This window comes from Chelonia mydas, chromosome 2 (genome assembly GCF_015237465.2).
Source record: "Chelonia mydas isolate rCheMyd1 chromosome 2, rCheMyd1.pri.v2, whole genome shotgun sequence".
NCBI classification, from domain to species: Eukaryota; Metazoa; Chordata; order Testudines; family Cheloniidae; genus Chelonia; species Chelonia mydas.
Window position 1 is genome coordinate 233,256,487 of NC_057850.1, and position 18,089 is coordinate 233,274,575.

Here is an 18,089-nt window from a genome sequence, read left to right on the forward strand (position 1 = left end):
CTGCAACTTGAGACCATTACTCCTTGTCCTGTCCTCTTCTACCACTGAGAATAATCTAGAACCATCGTCTCTGGAACCACCTCTCAGGTAGTTGAAAGCAGCTATCAAATCCCCCCTCATTCCTCTCTTCCGCAGACTAAACAATCCCAGTTCCCTCAGCCTCTCCTCATAAGTCATGTGTTCCAGACCCCTAATCATTTTTGTTGCCCTTCGCTGGACTCTCTCCAATTTATCCACATCCTTCTTGTAGTGTGGGGCCCAAAACTGGACACAGTACTCCAGATGAGGCCTCACCAATGTCTAATAGAGGGGAACGATCACGTCCTTTGATCTGCTCGCTATGCCCCTACTTATACATCCCAAAATGCCATTGGCCTTCTTGGCAACAAGGGCACACTGCTGACTCATATCCAGCTTCTCGTCCACTGTAACCCCTAGGTCCTTTTCCGCAGAACTGCTGCCTAGCCATTCGGTCCCTAGTCTGTAGCTGTGCATTGGGTTCTTCCGTCCTAAGTGCAGGACCCTGCACTTATCCTTATTGAACCTCATCAGGTTTCTTTTGGCCCAATCCTCCAATTTGTCTAGGTCCCTCTGTATCCTATCCCTCCCCTCCAGCGTATCTACCACTCCTCCCAGTTTAGTATCATCCGCAAATTTGCTGAGAGTGCAATCCACACCATCCTCCAGATCATTTATGAAGATATTGAACAAAACCGGCCCCAGGACCGACCCCTGGGGCACTCCACTTGACACCGGCTGCCAACTAGACATGGAGCCATTGATCACTACCCGTTGAGCCCGACAATCTAGTCAGCTTTCTACCCACCTTATAGTGCATTCATCCAGCCCATACTTCCTTAACTTGCTGACAAGAATACTGTGGGAGACCGTGTCAAAAGCTTTGCTAAAGTCAAGAAACAATACATCCACGGCTTTCCCTTCATCCATAGAACCAGTAATCTCATCATAGAAGGCGATTAGATTAGTCAGGCATGACCTACCCTTGGTGAATCCATGCTGACTGTTCCTGATCACTTTCCTCTCGTGTAAGTGCTTCAGGATTGATTACTTTAGGACCTGCTCCATGATTTTTCCGGGGACTGAGGTGAGGCTGACTGGCCTGTAGTTCCCAGGATCCTCCTTCTTCCCTTTTTTAAAGATTGGCACTACATTAGCCTTTTTCCAGTCATCTGGGACTTCCCTCGTTCGCCACGAGTTTTCAAAGATAATGGCCAATGGCTCTGCAATCACATCCGCCAATTCCTTTAGCACTCTCGGATGAAACTCGTCCGGCCCCATGGACTTGTGCACGTCCAGCTTTTCTAAATAGTCCCTAACCACCTCTTTCTCCACAGAGGGCTGGCCATCTACTCCCCATGTTGCGATGCCCAGCGCAGCAGTCTGGGAGCTGTCCTTGTTAGTGAAGACAGAGGCAAAAAAAGCATTGAGCACATTAGCTTTTTCCACATCCTCTGTCACTAGATTGCCTCCCTCATTCAGTTAGGGGCCCACACTTTCCTTGGCTTTCTTCTTGTTGCCAACATACCTGAAGAAACCCTTCTTGTTACTCTTGACATCTCTTGCTAGCTGCAGCTCCAGGTGCGATTTGGCCCTCCTGATTTCATTCCTACATGCCCGAGCAATATTTTTATACTCTTCCCTGGTCATATGTCCAACCTTCCACTTCTTGTAAGCTTCTTTTTTATGTTTAAGATCCGCTAGGATTTCACCGTTAAGCCAAGCTGGTCGCCTGCCATATTTACTATTCTTTCGACTCATCGGGATGGTTTGTCCCTGTAACCTCCACAGAGATTCCTTGAAATACAGCCAGCTCTCCTGGACTCCTTTCCCCTTCATGTTAGTCCCCCAGGGAATCCTACCCATCCGCTCCCTGAGGGAGTCGAAGTCTGCTTTCCTGAAGTCCAGGGTCCGTATCCTGCTGCTTACCTTTCTTCCCTGCGTCAGGATCCTGAACTCAACCAACTCATGGTCACTGCCTCCCAGATTCCCATCCACTTTTGCTTCCCCCACTAATTCTTCCCTGTTTGTGAGCAGCAGGTCAAGAAAAGCTCCCCCCCCTAGTTGGCTCGTCTAGCACTTGCACCAGGAAATTGTCCCCTACGCTTTCCAAAAAACTTCCTGGATTGTCTATGCACCGCTGTATTGCTCTCCCAGCAGATATCAGGAAAATTAAAGTCACCCATGAGAACCAGGGCGTGTGATCTAGTAGCTTGTGCGAGTTGCCGGAAGAAAGCCTCATCCACCTCATTCCCCTGGTCCGGTGGTCTATAGCAGACTCCCACCACTACATCACTCTTGTTGCTCACACTTCTAAACTTAATCCAGAGACACTCAGGTTTTTCTGCAGTTTCGTACCAGAGCTCTGAGCAGTCATACTGCTCCCTTACATACAGTGCTACTCCCCCAAGGATATGTTATCCAATTTACTTCCATCCCTTTTCCCAACCCACTTTCCCCATCCCTTTTCAAGGATCCTTCCCATGAGACTATTATTTCTAGAAACATGGTCTCTTCTAGATTTGGGAGCAATACAAAATTACCAACACAGAGGGAAAGATTTCTATTCCCAGTACTTCTTGGCTCTCAAGAAATCTAGTTGTCTTCATCCCATTCAAGATCTAAGAAAGTCAAACTATTTCATCAAGAAAATCAAGTTCAGGATGCTCACCCTCACTTCCATTTCCATTCCCTGGAGGCTGGAGATTGGTATGCTAACTTGATTTACAGGGCGCATACTTCCACATGGCACTACATCCCTGCCACAGGAAGTACCTTTGAGCCGTCACAGGCAACAACCATTACCATACACAGTGCTTCACTTCGGGCTGTCATCAGACCCAAGAATCCTCACTAATTGCATGCCATAGATGGCAGTCCACCTTCGTCCTTTGGGCATCCAAATATTTCTTTACCTGGACCAATGGCTGATTCATAGAATATCAAGCAACCAGGTCCAAAACAGCACCCTAGTCAACTGGGCTGGGCCTAGGCCTGCAACTAAATTTGGACAAATCACAGTTACAACCAACAAATAGAATCATAGAACTGGAAGGGACCTTGAGAGGTCATCTTGTCCAGTCCCCTGCACCCATGCCAGGACTAAGTATTGTCTAGACCATTCCTGACAGGTGTTTGTCTAATCTGTTCTTAAAAATCTCCAATGATGGAGATTCCACAACCTCCCTAGGCAATTTATTCCAGTGCTTAACCACCCTGACAGTTAGGAAGTTTTTCCTAATGTCCAACCTAAACTTCCCTTGTTGCAATTTAAGCCCATCACTTCTTGTCTTATCCTCACAGGTTAAGAAAAATTTTTTTTCTTCCTTCTCCTTGTAACAATCTTTTATGTACTTGAAAACTGTTATCATGTCCCCTCTCAGTCTTCACTTTTCCAGACTAAACAAACCCAATTTTTTTCAATCTTTCCTCATAGGTCATGTTTTCTAGACCTTTAATCATTTTTGTTGCTCTTCTCTGGACTCTCTCCAATTTTTCCACATCCTTCCTTAAATGTGGTGCTCAGAAATGGAGACAATACTCCAGTTGAGGCCTAATCAGCGTGGAGTAGAGCGGAAGAATTGCTTCTCGTGTCTTGCTTACAACACTCCTGCTAATACATCCCAGAAGGATGTTCACTTTTTTCGCAATATGTTGACTCATATTTAGCTTGTGGTCCACTGAATCCCAGTGCCCTTTCTGCAGTACTCCTTCCTAGGCAGTCATTTCCCATTTTGTATGTGTGCAACTGATTGTTCCTTCCTAAGTGGAGTATTTTGCATTTGTCCTTATTGAATTTCATCCTATTTACTTCAGACCATTTCTCCAGTTTGTCCAGAACATTTTGAATTTTAATCCTATCCTCCAAAGCACTTGCAACCCCTCCCAGCTTGGTATTGTCCACAAACTTTATAAGTGTACTCTATGTGCCATTATCTAAATCATTGATAAAGATATTGAACAGAATTGGACCCAGAACTGATCCCTGTGGGACCCCACTCATTATGCCTTTCCAGCATGACTGTGAACCACTGATAACTACTCTCTGGGAATGGTTTTCTAACCAGTTTTGCACCTACCTTACAGTAGCTCCATCTAGGTTGCATTTTCCTAGTTTGTTCGAGAAGGTAATGCGAGACAGTATGAAAAGCTTTACTAAAGTCAAGATATACCACGTCTACTGCTTCCCCCCTATCCACAAGGCTTGTTCCCTTGTCAAAGAAAGCTACCAGATTGGTTTGACATGATTTGTTTTTGACAAATACATGCTGACTGTTACTTATCACCTTATTATCTTCTAGATGTTTGCAAATTGATTGCTTAATTATTTGCTCCATTATCTTTCCGGGTACAGAAGTTAAGCTGACTGGCCTGTAATTCCCTGGGTTGTCCTTATTTCCCTTTTTCTAGATTGGCACTATATTTGCCCTTTTCCAGTCTTCTGGAATTTCTCCCGTCTTCCATGACTTTTCAAAAATAATCGCTAATGGCTCAGATATCTCCTCAGTCAGCTCCTTGAGTATTCTAGGATGCATTTCATCAGGTCCTGGTGACTTGAAGACATCTAATTTGTCCGAGTAATTTTTAACTTGTTCTTTCCCTATTTTAGCCTCTTCTGATCCTTCCTCATTTTCACTGGCATTCACTATGTTAGACGTCCAATCACCACCAACTTTCTTGGTGAAAACCAAAACAAAGAAATCATTAAGCACCTCTGCCATTTCCACATATTCTGTTATTTATTTCCCCCCCCCCCAACACATTGAGTAACGGGTCTACCCTGTCCTTGGTCTTCCTCTTGCTTCCAATGTATTTGTAGAATGTTTCCTTGTTACCTTTTATGTCTCTAGCTAGTTTGATCTCATTTTGTGCCTTGGCCTTTCTAATTTTTTCCCTACATACTTGTGTTATTTGTTTATATTCATCCTTTGTAATTTGATGTAGTTTCTACTTTTTGTAGGACTCTTTTTCGATTTTTTGATCATTGAAGATCTCCTGGTTAAGCCAGGGTGGTCTCTCGCCATATTTCCTATCTTTCCTACGCAGTGGGATAGTTTGCTCTTGTGCCCTTAATAATGTCTCTTTGAAAAACTGCGAACTGTCTTCAATTGTTTTTCCCCTTAGACTTGCTTCCCATGGGATCTTACCTACCAACTCATTTAGTTTTGCCTTCTTGAAATCCATTGAAATCCATTTATTTTGCTGTTCTCTCTCCTATCATTCCTTAGAATCATGAACTCTATCGTTTCATGATCACTTTCAAATTCTCAACCAGTTCCTCCCTATTTGTCAAAATCAAATCTAGAACAGCCTCTCCCCTAGAGCGCATAACCTTCATAGGGGAAGACCTCAGTGCCATTACTGCTATGGCTTACCTTGCAAAGCAGAGAGTCCTTTCGCAAATAATTGTCCACTGGCCATGTCCAGTCAGAATACAACTTGTAAGCAATTATAGCAGGCCAAAGAATCCAGCTCACATAATCAATTATCTCATGTAAATCAGATTTTAAAGGGAATATTTAAATACAATTTAACTATTGATGATTCTAAAGTATTTTTCTTGCCTTAGAGAGGAAACTATATGAGCTATCAGAAGCAAGAAAGGTTTTGCTTGCAAGTCTGGAATCAAATCTGAAAGATCTGCAACAAGCACAGGCTCTTGCATCTAGCCAACCAAGCACTATGACTGTAAGTACAGAGCTAGGCTCTGATCCTGCACTCCTTACTCAGACAAAACTGCAGTTGAGTTTCATGTTGCCATATAAAGGCTTTTTGAGCCTTTCTAAAAAGAGCTTTGCCAGGTTAAGGAGTGCAGGATAGATACTTTAGCAATGTTGTATTGGTAAAGCAGATGATTCTCAGGCCCAGAGAGTTGTTGGGTTTGCAAACCCGTTGTTTACTATTAAAACATTAAACTTAAGTTTGGTTTGAGATTTGTATGGGATAGTGCTTTCATTGCTTACAATCACAATGAAATTTTGTCAAGCCCACATGGAAGCCTTTTGTCAAGCCCACATGGAAAGAAGGTAAACATTTGGAAAAGTTAGATCAAACTTTAATGTAAACTATTTTCTTTATTCCCTTTCCTTGTACCTGTATAAACTATTTTAAAAGGAAAATCTGACAGTTTTTTAGTTGGCATTAAAAGCCCTTATTGGGGGGAAGAAAGAATAAGTTGTTGAAGTTTGACCTTGCTTCTTCTTTAAGACAAAACAAAACAGATGCACGCACAGGGAGAGAGGAAAGATAAGTGAGGTTCTGTAACTTAATAAAAATAGTAACTTGAAGGTTAGCTGCTGGAAAAAATGACAGGCGCAGCACATGAACTTACTAGTTACTCTGAAATCTGGCAAATTTTTACCAGTATTAGCTTTCCTTTGTGGACACCTGAGTGTTGCAGGGGATGACTTGTCCTGGGCTGGCTAAGCTGGACTGCTGTTAGAGAAGGCATAAACAGAAAGAAGAGTTAGAAGGATTAAGGTGGGGGGCACTGGCACACTAGTGATGCAAGAATAGTAGGAACCTCAGATTCACATCTCATATATTGCTCAAGATTTAATCAAGCTGATGGATGGGGTGATGTAATTTGGTTCCCTCTCCTTACCCAGTCTGATCAATGCAACTTTTAGGATTAGGAAAATAGAAGACCAATATTGTAAATTTCTGTGGCCCAGCAGGTGGCAGCAATTGTGATCATGAGGCTAGCTGATATGCGGTGCATTCTCTTTCTTCTTTCACTACTTTCTTTGTGCAAGATTAGGATAATTGACACTGAGAAAAACAGTATGCAGAAAAAGGATGGCATCAAAACACATATATTGACATTTCGTTCTAATGCCATCTTAGTATGTTGCTATAGCAAATTTGTAACCTCACAAGGAACTTTGAACACCCATTTATCTTAAACACATCCAGTTTGTACTAATTCTTTGTCTCTAACTTTTGTTTATCTTATGAAATGATTGTATTCATAGATTCCAAGGTCAGAAGGGACCGTTGTGATAACTTGCCCAAAATAATTCCTAGAGCAGATCTTTTAGTAAAAAAAAACATTCAATCTGGATTTTAAAATTGTCCATGATGGAGAATCCACCAGAACCCTTGGTAAATTGTTCCAATGGTTGATTACGCTCACTGTTAAAAATGTATGCCGTATTTCCAGTCTGAATTTGTCTAGCTTCAACTTTCAGCCACTGGATAATGCTATACCTTTCTCTGTTAGTTTGAGTAGCCCAGTATTAAATATTTGTTCCCAATGTAAGTACTTGTAGTCTATAATCAAGTCAACTCTTAACCTTTTCTTTGTTAAGCTAAATTGAACTCCTTGAGTCTGTCTCTGTAAGGTATTGTTTGCTAATCATTAATCATTCTCATGGCTCTTCTCTGAACCCTTTCCAAATAATCATCTTCCTTCTTGATTTGTGGACCCCAGCACTGGACACAGTTTGCCAGTAGAAGTCACACCAGCTCCAAATACAGATATAATCTCTCTACTCTTACTTGAGATTCCCCTTTTTATGCATCCAAAGATTGCATTAGTCCTTTTGGCCACAGGATCACACTGGGAGCTCATGGTCAGCTGGTTATCCACCACAATCCCTAAATCTTTTTCAGAGTCATTGCTTCACTTCCCAGGGTAGAGTTCCCCATTGTGCAAATATGGCCTACATTCTTTGTTTCTAAATGTGCGTGCGTGCGTGTGTATATAATTTACATTCTTCTTCTAGTGCTTGCTCATATCGATTCCAATTAGGGTATGTGCGCGCCGCATGCACGGCCATCAGAGAATTTTTACCCTAGCAACACCCGGTGGGTCAGCTGTGGAGCCCCCTAGAATGGTGCCTTCATGGCGCTGGATATATACCCCAGCCGACCCAGCGCCCCTTCAGTTCCTTCTTACCACCCGTGACGGTTGTTGGAACTGTGGAGCTCGGCTTTGCTGCTCTCCACTCTCCCTAGCGTTTTTCCTACACAGTTTGTTAATAGTTTATAGTTATAGTGTTTAATAGTTATAGTTGTAGTTATAGTTATAGTTGTTTGTATTAGTGGGGTTGGAAGGGGTTTCCCTCCTTCCTATCTTTTGCTTGGGCTCATGCCCAGGGCTCCTGGCTTTAAGCCCTGCGGTTCCTGCTCTAAGCCCATGCCCATGGGCGACCCCCATGACTCTTGCCTGAAGTGTCTGGGGGAGTCTCATCAAGCAGACAAGTGAAGGATCTGCAAGGGGTTTCTCCCCGGACTAAGAAGGAGTGGGACTTTCACTTAAGAAAGCTCCTCATGGAGGCGGCTCTTAGTCCTCAGCCTCCAGCGGTGCACCAAGACCCGGCACCTAGTGCTTCTGTGTGCAGCACCCCAGTGACAGTGGTAGGAACAGCACCGCAGTTGGATTCTGATAGAGACCCGCGACACCAATGTTCCCCGGCACCGCAACCGACATCATTGGGCTGGCACCGCTCCCACTCGTCTGGCCACAAGTGGCACCGCAAACCGGAAAAGGCTGGCCCATCTGAGCAGGCGCCACCCTCCCTGGATCTGCCCACAGAGCTGCGTCCCACAGCAGAGCACCCAGGGGCACAAGTAGCAGCTTTGACACCTTTGACTCTGGCGCCGAGAGTGGAGCTGTTGAGTCCGGTGCAACTGGACTCCCCGACTCGCAGCATGGTTGAGGTCCTTGCAACTGCAAGGGATCTGATTGCCATGACAGTATCAGCATCCCCTCAGCAGACCAAGGCACTGGCACCCGTTCATGTGGCACCATCCCTGGACAAGCCAGCTCTTATTCACCTGCCGGCACCATCGGTTGAGCCACGGCACCGTTCCCACTGCTGACACCGCTCGCAGTCCCAGCGCCATTCTTCATCGCGGCGCCGGTTGTACTCGCAGCACTGCTCCGATTCCTGGCACCATTCTCAACACCACTCTGTACGCCGGTCACCGTCCAGGAGTAGATCCTGATCCAGACATCGCTTCTGATGCCAGTCATCGTCACAGCCTAGGTCCAGATCCAGGCTCCGGTCCAGGTCCCGGCATTGGTCTAGGTCCTGACGCTGCTCCCCAGTGTCATGGCACTGCTCTCCACCATCGTGGCACTGATCTCCAGCTTCGTGATACAGCTCTCCATCGTCTCGTCGATGTGACTCGGTGCAGACCCACTCGGCACCACCATGGCCATTGCGTTCCGCCTCTCGTTCGTCAGAGTCGGAGGCAGGGTTGCATTTCTCAGACCGCCACCACTTGGATCATGGCCACCTGGACTCAGGGGCTGGACATTTGCAGGCACAGGAGCAAGGTCCCGCTCAAGGGTCCACTCAGTGGCCCTTTTGGATACCCTCGGTGTGCTGCCAGGCCCAGGGTTCTCCATCTGGGGCTTCTCGTTCAGCCCCATCCGAGCCACGGGTGCCAGAGGCCACCACCACCAGCCGTCCTGCTCCTGGAGGCATGGAGACTGTGGTGTCATCCTTCCCGGCTCCAAGCCCTCCTCCAACTTCAGTTCCTGATCCGGACACCAAGGTCGTGGGCTCAGAGCAACAGGGACCAGCTCAGCAAGAGGCTCCAGATGATCCTCTTCCTCCTGAGGCCTCCTCCTCCTCACCCGATGAGGCAGTGGCGGGAACTGCTATATCGGGTCCCCCTCCAATAGACCTCCACACCCACCAGGACCTTTTATGCAGAGTGGTATGGAATATGAACATGCAAACAGAGGAGGTTATAGAGGTGGAGGACCCTGTGGCTGACATCTTGTCCACAGAGACTCCATCTACTGTGGCCCTACCACTCATTCAGACCATTCAGGCCACTGCCAGAACAATCTGGCAAATGCCCGCATCCATTCCCCCGACTGCTAAAGGGGTGGAGCAGAAGTATTTCATCCCCTCCAAGGGATATGAGTACCTATACACCCATCCACAGCCCTGTTCACTTGTGGTAGCCTCAGTGAATGAGAAGGAGTGGCATGGTTAGCGAGCCCCGGCACTCAAGTCAAAAGAAGCCAAGTCCCTCGATCTATTCGGGCGCAAAGTCTACTCCTCGGGGGGACTTCAGTTCCGGATCATGAACCAGCAGGCGCTCCTGAGCTGATACAATTTTAGCTCTTGGAAGTCCATGATGAAGTTCAAGGAGCTGGTACCTCCGGAGTCTAGAGAAGAGTTTGGGGCCCTGGTGGAAGAGGGCAAAACAATGGCACGGACCTCATTGCAGACCTCCTTGGACACCACGGAATCTGTCGCTCAGACCCTCTCTTCAGGGATCGCAATGAGGCATATCTCTTGGCTGCAAGCTTCTGGCTTACCACCGGAGCTTCAGCAAGTGTTGCAGAATCTCCCCTTTGATGGAGAAGGCCTGTTTTCGGACAAGACTGACTCAAGGCTTCAGAGCCTCAAAGACTCAAGGGCCATAATGAGGTCGCTGGGCATGCACACACTGGCTACCCAGCGGAAGCCCTTTAAACCTCAGCCTCAATACTCTTGTCCCCCTCCTCAGCCGAGGCAGGATTTTTATAGGCGAAGGGGGTGTAATGGCAGGAGGAAGCCCTCCAACCACCAATCCAGGCAGGGCCAGGGTCCTTCAAAGCCCTCGGCAGGTTCCAAACAAAACTTTTTAAGGGATGCCCGTTGACGGTGTACCGGACCTCATTCAGGATCCTACCCCACCCTTCTTGAATCATTTATCCCATTTCTACCATGCTTGGTCCCTCGTAACCACAGACTGTTGAGTTCTTTGCATGGTGGAAAGGGCATATTCTCTCCAATTGTCTTTCTCCCCCCTCTCCAACCACCCCTCCCTGTCCCTTTTCACGAGCAACTCCTCATTCAGGAGGTTCAGACACTCCTCGCCATGGGGGCGATTGAGGAGGTTCCAAGGGCGCTAAGGGGCAGGGGGTTTTACTCCCATTACTTCCTAGTCCTCAAGGCAAAGGGCGGGCTTCAGCCTATCCTGGACCTGTGCGGACTCAACAAATTCATGGTAAAGTTGAAGTTCCACATGGTCTCTTTGGGCACCGTTATACCTTCCCTGGATCCTGATACACTGCCCTCAACATGAAGGACGCGTTTTTCCACATAATGATCCATCCAGCGCACAGCTGCTTCCTCCGCTTGTGGTCAACCGCGAATACTATCAGTTCATGGTCCTTCCATTCGGCCTCTCTATGACCCCCAGGTGTTCACCAAATATATGGCAGTCGTGGCAGCCTTCCTTCGTCGATGACGGATACAGGTATACCCGTATCTCAAAGACTGGCTCATCTGACGTCGCACCAAGGAACAGGTGCAGTCCCACCTTCAATAGGTCACCGACACGTTTTGTCGATTAGGCCTCCTTCTCAACGTGGCGAGAATAGAATTCATTGGGGCGGTTCTGGACTCTGTGCGTGTTCAAGCCCTCCTACCGGACTCTCGTTTGCAAGCTTTGGTGAGCCTCATCTGGAGCCTTCAAACTTCCCAACCTCAACAGCAAGAATGTGCTTGAGTCTTCTAGGACACATGGCTTTCTGCACATACGTGATCAGGCATGCCAGACTATGGCTCCGCCTGCTTCAAGCCTGGCTGGCATCAGTCTATTGCTCAGGCCGAGACAGCCTGAACCTGGTGGTCACCGTCCCAGAGAGGGTCCTGGGCTCCCTCCACTGGTGGCTAAACCCCAGGGCGGTATGCAAAGGAGTCCCCTTCTGCACCCCTCAGCCCTCCTTGTCCCTCGTCACAGACACATCAGCCCTGGGATGGGGCACTTATCTCGGGGACATCCAGACACAGGGTCTATGGGCCCCGTCTGAGCTCTCTCTCCATATCAATGTATGGGAGCTGATGGCTGTATGTCTGGCTTGTCAAGCCTTTCAGGAGTGGTTGCATGGTCATTGTGTGGCGGTCCTCACAGACAACACCACAGCCATGTTCTACATCAACAAGCAAGGGGGAGCTCATTCCGCCCCCCTGTGTCAGGAGGCCATTCGACTGTGGGTGTTCTGCACAGCCCACTCCATTCACCTGGTGGCGTCTTTTCTCCCGGGGGCCGAGAACATGTTGGCGGACCACCTCAGCAGGTCCTTCCACTCCCACGAGTGGTCACACCGTCTGGATGTCATCCACTCCATCTTCCTAAAGTGGGGGTTTCCCCCGGTCAACCTGTTTGCCTCACGCAGCAATCGGAAATGCCCAGCATTTTGCTCCCTCCAAGGTCGCTCCCCAGGCTCTCTCTCAGATGCCTTCCTACTCCCATGGACAAGCTGATTGTTTTACACCTACCCGCCATTTCTTCTTGTACACAAGGTCCTGCTCAAGGTGTGCAGGGACAGGACACAGCTGATTCTGGTTGCCTTGGCAACATTGGTACACCAGGCTGTTGGAGATCTCCGTGGACGCCCCAGTGCCACAGCCACTCTTTCCAGACCTGCTCGTTCAGGATCACGGCCACCTCTGTCACCCCAACCTACAATCTCTCCACCTCACAGCATGGATGCTGCATGGCTGGGCCATTCAGAACTCCTCTGTTCTCATTTGGTGCAGCAGGTTCTGTTGGGTAGCAGGAAACCTTCCATTCGGGCCACATATATGGCTAAGTGGAAGCGATTCTCATGCTGGTGCACTCACCGCGGCATGCCCCCCCTCCAAGCGTCCGTGCCCCTCATTTTGGACTATCTCCCGAGCCTGAAACAGTAGAGCCTGGTGATATCATCTATCAAAGTTCACCTAGTGGCCATCTTGGCTTTCCACCCAGGAGCAAATGGCCAATCTGTCTTCACCAACCCCATGGTTGGTAGGTTCCTTAAGGGCCTGGACCGTCTCTACCCACAGGTACAGCAGCCAGTCTCCATGTGGGACCTTAATCTGGTCCTCTCCAGGCTTATGGGGTCCCCGTTCGAGCCGTTGGCCACCTGTTCCCTCCTATACCTCTCTTGGAAAACGGCTTTCCTCATTGCTATTATGTCAGCGAGGCTTGTCTCCGAACTCAGGGCTCTTACCTCGGAACCACCCTACACGATCTTCCATAAGGACCTCACCCTGCAACCTCACCCTGCCTTTCTTCCCAGAGTGGTTTCGACCTTCCATATCAACCAGGACATTTTCCTCCCGGTTTTTTATCCAAAACCGAACACCAGTCATCAGGAGCAGCGGCTACACTCCCTCAATGTTCATAGGGCCCTTACCTTCTACATTGAGTGTACGAAGCAGTTCAGGAAAACGACCCAGCTCTTCGTTGCGGTGGTGGACCGGATGAAGGGCCTCCTGGTCTCCTCTCAGCGGATCTCTTCTTGGATCACATCCTGTATCCATGCTTGCTATGATCTGGCCGGTGTTCTGTCTCCGCCCCTCACCGCTCACTCCACAAGGGCTAAGGCCTCATTGGCGGCTTTCCTGGCCCAGGTGCCAATCCAGGAGATCTGAAGAGCCGCTACTTGGTCTTCAGTACATACTTTTGCTTCAGACTATGCCATCGTCCGACAAGCCAGAGACAACACAGCATTTGGTAGAGCGGTCTTACAATCCACGGTACTTCACTCCAACCCCACCGCCTAGGTAAGTCTTGGGAGTCACCTAACTGGAATCGATATGAGCAAGCACTCAAAGAAGAAAATACGGTTACTCACCTTTGTAACTGTTGTTCTTCGAGATGTGTTGCTCATATCCATTCCAAACCCGCCCTCCTTCCCCTCTGTCGGTGTAGTCGGCGAGAAGGAACTGAAGGGGTGCTGGGACAGCTGGGGTATAGATCCAGCACCATGACAACGCCACTCCAGGGGACTCCACAGCCAACCCACCAGGTGTTACTAGGGTAAAAAATTTTCTAATGATCGTGTACGCGGTGTGCTCCCACCCTAATTAGAATGGATATGAGCAACACATCTTGAAGAACAACAGTTACAATGGTGAGTAACCATCTTTTTATGGCTATATTAAAATGTATATTGTTTGCTTGAGCCCAGTTTACCAAGCAATCCAGATCACTCAATGTCGGAGACCTGTCCTCTTCCTTATTTACCACTTCCCCAATTTTTAAGTCCTCTGTAAACTTTATCAGTGATGATCTTATGTTTTCATCCAGGTCATTAATAAAAATGTTAAATAGCATAGGGTCAAGAACAATCCCTGTGGGATCCCACTACAAAATTCAAGGATGATCCCCCATTACAATTACATTTTGAGATCTATCAGTTAGCCAGCTTTTAATCAGTTTCATGTGTACATTGTTAATTTGTTTATCTTTCTAGTTTTTTAATCAAAATATCATGCAGTACCAAATCTAATGCCTTACAGAAGTCTAAATATATTACATCAACACTATTACCTTCATTAACCAAACATGTATTCTCATAAAAAAAGTCAAGTTAGTTTGACAGGATTTATTTTCCATAAATAAACCCATGCTGATTGACATTTAATTATATTACCTTCCTTTAATTCTTTATTAATTAAATCCTGTATCAGCCACTCAATTATCTTGCTGGGATCAATGTCAGGCTGACAGGCCTAAAATAACTCAGGTCATCCTATTTACCCTTTCTAAATATTGGCACATTAGTTTTGTTCCAGTCTTCTGGAACTTCCCTACTGTCCCAAGACGTATTGAACATGAACAGTCCAGAGAGGTCCTCAGCCGGCTTTTAAAATTTTCAGATGAAATTTATCTTGACCTGCTGATATAAAAATATCTAATGTTTGTAGCTGCTGTTTAATATCTTCCTGAAATGCTAGTGGAATGGAAAGAGTTATCATATGATATGGCATCATTTGTTTCCCCTCCCCCAATACAGAATAGAAATGTGTATTAAACACTTCTGTCTTTTCTGCACTATTATGGATAATTCTACATTTCCATCTGGTAACGGACCAATACCATTGTTAGAATTCTTTTTGTTCCTAATAGACTTTAAAAACTTTTTCTTATTGCTTTAACTCTGCTGGCCATATATTTATACTTATGCTCCATTGCTTATACTATATTGCATAACTTAGCATAACAGTAATAATATTGCATAACTTAGCATCTGAAGAAGTGAGGTTTTTACCCACGAAAGCTTATGCTCAAATAAATATGTTAGTCTTTATGGTGCCACCGGACTCCTTGTTGTTTTAGCATAAGTAGCATTTGTTTTGTTACCTTTGTTCTCCTTAAAAGTAGTTAGGCTAGCGTTTCTTTATTTTATGTTATTCCTTTGGTTTAAAAAAAAAAAAAAGAGAGAGAGAGAGAAAGGAAAAGAACTTCAGTTTCCTGCTCTGTCTGGGGGCATTCCCTTCCCCTCCCCCCCCCCCCAGGCATCTGTAGACTCATCATTTTTTATTTTCAGTTAAAAAAAAAAAAGTAAAGACTACGTTAGTCTGCATCCCTGCTAGAGGATGACACCCCCTGCTAAGGGGCATGCCTGGCTCTCTCTGCTCCAAGTGGTGCCTCTCATGCCAGGAGTCAGTTCCTGTAATGGCCAGACACTCTCACTGTGCCTGGGAGAGCCTCACAGAAGTGCTTTATCTGCCACAGCTAAAACAGCAGCCTCAGAGGAGCTGGGAGCTGAAGTTAAAACTCTTCCCTATGGAGTAAACACTTCAGTCTTCAGGGTACTCTGGTGGGTGCTGACCCCGGATCACTTCAAAAGGGGTCGAGTGGTGAAGAGGAGAAGAGGAGGAGAAGGGGAAAAAAAAGCCACCAGCAGACTCCCTCGGAAAGGCTCATAAAAAGAGCTCCTCCCAGCAACTGGCCAGCCAGAGGGGTTCCCTAGTGCGGCCATCTCCGCACCGATCTCAACACATGGGTTTTGAGTAGCTGGCCAGCCAGTGGGGCTCCCCAGAGCAGCCACCTCGGTAGAAAGACACCAGCAGCTCTGAAGCACAGCACCGGTAAAGGCCCCCTGCTGTGCGTTCTGCTAGGGCATGGTGGACACCAGTCCGCATTGCAGCTGCTCTGCCCTGCTGGGAGCTCTGCTACCATACCACCAGCACCTAGGGGCTTCCACAGTCAGGCTCTCAGGCTCTTCCCCCTAAGGAGAGGGGACAGTTACCGTACCATCTCTAAAAGAGTGGCACAGAGAAACCCTTTGGTACCAGGTACAACAAAACTCCCATCTAGGAAGTGTTCTGCACCTTCCCAACCATCAATACTGACAACATACTACAGACACTCCTCTGTGGGACCACATGAGATATGGTAACAAACGTGCTCTGGCACTCTGGAGTCCTGTGGCCTCAGTACCCAGGGAGAGACAATTACCATACCATCTCTAAAATAGTGGCACCAACAAACTTTCTGTATTGGGCACAACAAAACTCTCATTTAGGGAGTGCTCTGCTCAACTGTCGGTACTGACAACATACCACAGACACTCCTTTGTGGTACCAAATGAACCCATGGTACTGCATGAGCTCTGGTACCCTGGAGACCTGATGGTTGGGTAAGAACTGCAATCCCCATTACTTGGTACCAGGACCCCAGTATTGAGCACATCCCAGCAGCCAAAATCGCTCTTGGCACTGGGCTGTATACTGCCAATACCCCAGTCAGCTCCACCCTTACCCACTGACGAATCTGACACTGGCCAGGAGGAGATCATTTCCCTGGACCTTATTGTGGCCCACTGTCACACTACAAGGGTCCTCCCCAATTCCATCAAGCCAACCTACAATCGTGGTACGGGCCCCCTGAGGTAAGCCCACAGCCCATGCCTGCCTTCCTCACCCCCCCAAGGTCATATTGTAATTCTTGGGCGATGTACACACGCATGTCGCGACCATCCCCGGTGTCTCTGAGGGAGAGTCCACCAGATAGTTTGCTACAGCCTGGCTGTCCAGAACACCTGAGTTAGCACAGGAGGAAGCTTTTTCAGAACAGGAAAAAGAACCTGAAGAGGAAGCTACCCTTCCAGCACACTTCTCATCTCTCCCAGTTGAGGCTCTGCAGCCCACCCCTCATCACTAGGTGAAGATTTTAAGAATTTTCTGCATTTTACCAAGAGGGTGGCAGACAAGCTGCAGATTCTCCTACAAGAGGAGGCAGATACACATTACACGTTGGGGGAATTTCTACACACCACCTTCTCATCTAGAATTGTCCTCCCAATTAATGAGGCGATTCTAGATCCTACCAAGGTCATCTGGCAGACACCAGTCTCCATCGCACCATCCAGCAACAGAGTGTAAAAAAAACCCAACAAAAACAAAACAAACAAACCCTACATCTCTACCCAAAGAGGCAAACTTTGTTTTCAACATCCACAACCCAACTTCATCGTAGTGGATGTGGTTAATGCACGAAGCAAGCAACATGATGCCAAGTCAACTCCATATGAACATGCTTGGCAAGATGGCGTATTCATCGACAACATTACTGTTTAGAGTCATAAATTACAAAACTCACATGGCCAAATACAATTTTATTAATTATGGGAAACCCAGTGTGTTTCTTGAACATTACTGGAAACACAAAAAGAACAGATTCAGACCATTCTTAGAGTTGGTCAGTTAATAGCCAGACTGATCCTAGAGACAGCACTGGATGTAACTGTTACAGCTGCCCTCCCAGTCTCCATGACAGTGGTTCTGAGGCGGGTTGTGTTGTTTGTTTTCGTTTTTTTGGCTACACCTCTCTAGATTCCCCAAAGAGCTACTGAATTCCAGTTTGAAGGGCCAAACTCTTTGCGGAGAAGACAGATTTTCTCTCCAATTCCTGAAGGATTCTCGGACCACGTTACACTCCTTAGGAATCTACACTATGTGACAGAAGAAAAGATGTACCTCTCAACCACACCACAAGTCACAATCTTCTCAATACCCACCATCTCAGTGCAGTTATGAGCCACAGTGTAAGAGGACCAGGGCTCAAAAGTGGGAACAGACTGCACCCCAGTCCATGACCTCTCAAACTGCCTCTTGTAAGCACTTCTGATGAGCTGGCTGAGGGCCTGAACAATGATACCTTACAACATCAGCTGCCATCTATACACTGGTCATGTCACTCAGAAGTCACCTTTCCCTACTTGACAGCAGTTAGGACCAGCTCTAAAGCAAGGAGATTGATTTTTAGCCCTGAACCTACAGGGTGCCTACTTCCATATCTCAATACAACCATCGTACAGGAGATTTCCTACTGCTTAC

At 47.1% G+C, this 18,089-nt stretch overlaps 1 protein-coding gene across 1 annotated transcript in view; it reads left to right on the top strand.

Moving 5' to 3' along the window:
- The window catches only part of CCDC7 (coiled-coil domain containing 7), a 340,456-nt gene that overhangs the window by 245,653 nt on the left and 76,714 nt on the right, over window positions 1–18,089 (top strand). The window contains 2 exon segments of the mRNA XM_043538840.1: window positions 5,588–5,706; window positions 8,995–8,999. Coding sequence (XP_043394775.1) covers window positions 5,588–5,706; window positions 8,995–8,999 — 124 coding nt within the window.